The 5,585-nt window shown below is 50.1% G+C and overlaps 1 protein-coding gene across 1 annotated transcript; it reads left to right on the top strand.

Annotated features, from left to right (window-relative positions):
- Positions 1–911: 911 nt before the first annotated feature.
- On the top strand, positions 912–5,305 carry LOC140717870 (uncharacterized). Its single transcript, XM_073031591.1, has 3 exons — positions 912–933; positions 2,018–3,559; positions 5,195–5,305. Exons 2-3 carry the CDS (start codon positions 2,786–2,788, stop codon positions 5,303–5,305), a joined length of 885 nt encoding a protein of 294 aa, XP_072887692.1. The 5' UTR covers positions 912–933; positions 2,018–2,785.
- Positions 5,306–5,585: the final 280 nt, after the last annotated feature.

The following is a 5,585-nucleotide window of genomic DNA, read 5'->3' as shown; positions in this document are numbered from 1 at the left end:
CTGACTGACTTTTTCGAGGAGATGACAAAATAAATTAACGAGGTATTGAGCAGTGGGTGCTGTCTATTCGGAATTGAGTCCCCGTAATAGACCCATCCAGTAAGTCAGGAGGCATAAGATCTATGCAAAAACCTGGCTGCCTGGATTTGGAAGGATCATGGCCAGAGAGTAAGACGCTGAAGTACACGGAGCATTTCCAAGGGATCTGTTCCGGAACAGTGCTCTTTGAGGTGATTTTTGGAAATGACTTGGAGGAAGAAGGGGACGGGTGGGTTAGTGAATTGCAGGTTGGGACGACTCGTAGCCGAGCAGCTAGTGTGAGTTCCGGCTTCTGTGCCAGCAGTCTGTACGTCCTCCCGGTAATACGCGCGGGTTTTCCGTTTTCCTTCCACAGTGCAAAGACAAAGTGACAAATAAGTTCTGTCCGGACAGACCTGAGGTGATACATGGAGACAATTGAAACGGGATTACAATGGAGGAACAGCGAGACCGTTGATCTCCCAAAGTCTGCACGCGAGGTAACTGGCTGGGGAAGACGGTTTATGATGACAGCTGATCACCCCACATTCCCTCTATGACGGCGGGTCTGTGGGTGAAGAGGTTCACCTTGAATGTCGTCTATGACTTTCTGCACACTGCAAAAGTCGAATTCACTGGGGCTCTCCCAAATATTCACCGTTCCTCGAGACTCTGGGCCAAGGAAGAATGCTCTGAGATGTTAAACTCCCCTTTCCAATGCTTTTGGTCATTTTCTGTGCTTTCAAACGGCAAGTGCCCCTCACAACGGAGTTTTCAGAATTCGCCTATGATTAAATGCGCATGCGCAAATGGCAAGACTAGCTCCACCAACTGCGCATGAGTAAAACTCGCAGCTCGTTTCCGCCTATTGCGCATGCGCTCAGTGGCGGACAGGGGGCGGAGGATCAACAGCAGGTAGGAGCGGGTGTTCAGCAGCGCCGGCGTTCACACAGCGCCTGTGGGGGGTGGGGGGGGGGACAATTGTTGCGAACTCCCGGTGCACCGTGGCCCCGAACCCCGGGACATTTACCCTCCTTTCCCCCTCTCTCAGCCCGACGATCCGTACCCGGGCCCCTCGGGATGCTATCTGCTGACCAGGGAAGGACAAGGCAGCATTTCTATGGCGCATGCGCTTCGCAGGGACTAAGGCGGATAGATGGGTCTCTCTTTCGTGGGGGTTTCTGGGTAGACGGGCAGCCATGAGTTTCAATTCTAGACCTTTCCCTGTCAGATGGTCGGGCGTGTTTGGTAATACGGGCGGAAGGAATTGCAGCGGTTGGATCTGCCAGGGGGAATCCGTTGATCTCCGTCTATCTAAATCCAAGGATTAGGAGCTCGGAACAGTGATATAATTCTGGGTTAATCTAGGACGAAGAGTCGACCTCTTCTGTGATATAAATGTCAATTAGTGCTACATTGGGGAAAAAAAATGCTTCCATTAGATTGAATTCTTGAGAAAATCACATTGTTCTACCTTGCTCAGGATCTTTCTACCTGTGAGTGTATGTTTGTATCATTCTCTCTGGTGACAAAATGATATAAACACTTTTATCCTGGATAACAATCACCCATAGCTTTCTCGTCACAAAAGTGCAGCAACCCAATGGGAAGGACAACTGCCTTCCCTTCATGTTCATTGACATTGCCACCAGTGAGTTCACCACCAGTGGGAGTGGGTGGGGGTGGGGGGGGGGGGTAATGCCCAGAGTAAATAGAAAGTCTCCAGGATCAGCCATGTAATATCATGTGCTCTTTGCAGCGCTGTAGGGCATGACCAGAACCGGAAATCATACAAAAGCAGAGAGACGAACTGAGCCCAAGGAGTGGGCCATTCTAGTACAGATAGAAAAGGAGTGAGAGAACCGGATGTCTGATCCGAGCCCAGTTAGAAGATCAGGAGTTCTTCCTCCAACTTGGGTTAAACTTCGGTGTAACTAGAATTATTTCATCTGAAATGCTGGCCTTCGCCCACTGATGCCTTTTGTAAATCTTTTTACAGGTTGGAAATGACAAAGAATTTGTGAGCAGGAATCTCTCACACACAACAACAGGTCAGTTTTGCCGTCTCTGTCCAGATATTTAAGGAGTGACTATATATTTCCTTTAAAGCACCAATATATCTGTTGTTCATCCTTGGAGATGCAGAAGTATCTCATCCGAGCTGAAAATGTGCTTTTTGTTTAAAAATATACAGTAACCGCGGTGCTGAGAAGACACCAACATTTGTTCACTCGAGATCAGTTCTTCAATGGCATTGACCGTCTGAGGGATTCACTCTGTCTGATGTCTGACTTGGTGAATTGTCGGAGAACTGAAAGCAGGGAGACATCATTCTCCTTCTCTCAATGTGGGAGGGGATTCTGTCTCTCAGTAGTGCCCTGTGTCTGGGACAGGATCCACTGGGTCATCCAGCCTGAAGCAAGTTCACACTGTGGTGAGATGGTTCACCTGTTCTGTCTGCAGGAAGCGATTCATTCTGTCATGCAAGCTGACAAGGTATCACAGATTCACAGCTGTGAGACGCCTTTCACTCTCCGAGTCTGTTGGGAGTGATTCACTCACTCAGCTGATCCACACAAATGAGTTCACAAGGGCCAGAGTCGGTTTAGCTGTCCGAGTCTGGGAAGAGGTTCACTTGGTCATTTGATCCGCTTACATTGGAGTGAGTTCACATTGGGGAGAGGCTGATCAACTGCACAGACTGCGGGAAGGGATTCTCTCGATCATCTGGCCTGCTGGTACACCGGTGTCAGTTCACACAGGGGAGATGCTGTTCACCTGCTCAGACTGTGGGAAGGGATTCAATTACTCCTCTGCCCTGCTGGTACACCGGTCAGTTCACACTGGAAAGAGGCCGTTCACCTGCTCAGACTGTGGGAAGGGATTCAGTCAGTCATCTCAACTGCAGGCACATCAGCGAGTTCACACTGGGGAGAGACCGTTCACCTGCTCAGACTGTGGGAAAGGGTTCACTCAGTCAACCCACTTGAAGATACACCAGTCAGTTCACACTGCAGAGAGGCCATTCACCTGCTCCGACTGTGGGAAGGGATTCACTCAGTCATTCCAACTACTGGCACACCAGTCAGTTCATACAGGGCAGTGGCCATTCTCCTGCTCAGACTGTGGGAAGGGATTCACTCAGTTATCTATACTGAAGGTACATCAGCGAGTTCACACTGGGGAGAGGCCGTTCACCTGCTCAGACTGTGGGAAGGGATTCACTCAGTCATCTACTCTGAAGGCACATCAGCGACGCCACACTGGGGAGAGACCGTTCTCCTGCTCCGACTGTGGGAAAGGGTTCACTCGATCATCTGACCTGCTGACACACCAGCGAGTTCACACTGGAGAGAGGCCGTTCACCTGCTCCGACTGTGGGAAGGGATTCACTCAGTCATCTCAACTGAAGGCACATCAGCGAATTCACACTGGGGAGAGACCCTACACATGCTCAGACTGTGGGAAGGGGTTCACTAAGTCGACCAACCTACAGAGGCACCAGCGAGTTCACACTGGGAGGAGCCCTGGTCAGACTTTGGCAAGTGATTCACTGGGTCAGCCCACCTACAGAGACGGCAGTCAGCTCACACTGGGGAGTGGTTGCTCACCAGCTCAGAGTGTGGGAAGGGATTCACTCAGTCATCTCAACTGAAGGCACATCAGCGAGTTCACACTGGGGAGAGGCCGTTCTCCTGCTCAGACTGTGGGAAGGGATTCACTCAGTCATCTCAACTGAAGGCACATCAGCGAGTTCACACTGGGGAGAGACCGTTCACCTGCTCTGACTGTGGGAAGGGATTCACTCAGTCATCTCAACTGAAGGCACATCAGCGAGTTCACACCGGGGAGAGACCGTTCTCCTGCTCTGACTGTGGGAAGGGATTCACTCAGTCATCTCAACTGAAGGCACATCAGCGAGTTCACACCGGGGAGAGACCGTTCACCTGCTCTGACTGTGGGAAGGGGTTCACTCAGTTATCTCGACTTGAGGTATATCAGCTAGTTCACACTGGGGTGGAGGCCGCTGTCCTGCTCAGACTGTGAGAAATGAGTCACTCTAATCTCAGTTGAAGGTACGTCCCACTGGGGAGAAGCCGTTCACCTGTGCTGAATGTGGGAAGGGGTTCACTCAGTCCATGCGCCCATGTGAATTGTTACCGAGTTTAAATAGGCTGCCTGCTGGCTATTCAACCATCACAGTTACTGAATCCAGTGGCAAGTCCAAAAAGCACCACTGGTGTTGAACTCTTCAGTTATTACTCCTGCCCACTGCACCCTGGTCGCCAGGCAGGGGAGTGGTTTCTCCTGCTCGTGCAGGAACGGGGTATATACTTTCTGTCTGGGTTGTACTTCACGTTGTGCGTTTTTATTACGGGTTACAAATGAATGCCTTACAGACATCGAGAGCTGAGGCAGTGATGTGGAGCGGTGATCGACCCAAGCACGTTACCGTGAATACACGTCCCACCTTGCAACAGGTGACGGTCTCAAATTCCAGGCCAGGTCTCCACTGCACATATAACAGATGACCGGCAAGATGACGTGAAGCCGAACGACAGTGTATCAGATGCTGCAGGAAGAAAATCTGTACTGACTGCCACCGCTTGGTACACTAAAACAGGCTGATTTAGCTGCATTAATGGCACAGTAATTATTATTGACAGTGTATCCATCTTTTGCAAACCCTTCAGTAGCTGCGTAGATACCTGAAGAGTAGACTATCTGTTGGATGGAAGCGACCAGCAACTCTGATAGAGGCCGATGCCAAGTTGTTAAGCTCGTTAGTGGGAGGCGCTGCTGGCCCACCACCTCGAGGGAGTCTTGATCATGGTCGGGCCGAAACTCCTGAGGACAGGCGGCAGATCAGCTGATGATCCCACTGCTGATAGCACAGGACAGTTAACATCTTAGTCCACGTGTATTTTCAATTCTTATGTGTTAAAACTTTTGCACAGTATGGTATTAACTGGTCACAGGTCCCTGAAGCGTGTTTAACCACTCCTATTACACAGTTCCCCCCCCCACTGTAAAATTACTGCAGCGCAAGAGGAGGCCATTCAGCCCTTTGAGAGTATCCTGGTGCACCGTCCCCATGTCCCAACTGATGATCCCACTGCTGATAGCACAGGCCAGTTAACATCTTAGTCCACGTGTATTTTCAATTCTCTTGAAGAGAGAGCGAGAGGAGCTGCTCTGGAAAAGGAGAAACAGCACACGTAAGTTGGAGGAAGAAATGGAGCTAAAGTTAAGTGTGACAATGGCTGGAAGTGCCCCAGCAGGGTAGCCCTACGGTCTGAATTCCTGTGTTGAAAAGGCACCGAGAGAAAAACAATGTTCGGTGGCCATGCTGATTCAATTGTCCCTGGGATATCTGTGAAACATGAACAAGACCCCCGAGAGATATTTCAGGGAGTTTACTCTTATCTGCAGTAATGAGGCTCTTTTGCCGTATCCGACTGCTCAAAGTGCTTATTCGCTTAGAGCGCAGAAACTGTCTGGTTTCAGTCAATAGAAACCAGTATTATGATGAAGCAAAATGAAAAATAATCTTATTGGCATGGCAA

Source organism: Hemitrygon akajei, chromosome 28 (assembly GCF_048418815.1).
Source record: "Hemitrygon akajei chromosome 28, sHemAka1.3, whole genome shotgun sequence".
Classification (NCBI taxonomy): domain Eukaryota; kingdom Metazoa; phylum Chordata; class Chondrichthyes; order Myliobatiformes; family Dasyatidae; genus Hemitrygon; species Hemitrygon akajei.
The sequence above is the reverse complement of the archived record's forward strand: the minus strand, read 5'-3'. Positions and strand labels throughout refer to the sequence as shown.

Bases quoted from the DNA above. Each gene is read 5' to 3' on its own strand.
- LOC140717870 (XM_073031591.1), top strand. From the start codon at position 2,786: ATGCTGTTCACCTGCTCAGACTGTGGGAAGGGATTCAATTACTCCTCT. The intron at 3,560-5,194 runs GCAAGTGATTCA...ATTCTCTTGAAG, and splicing joins GGAGCCCTGGTCAGACTTTG to AGAGAGCGAGAGGAGCTGCT.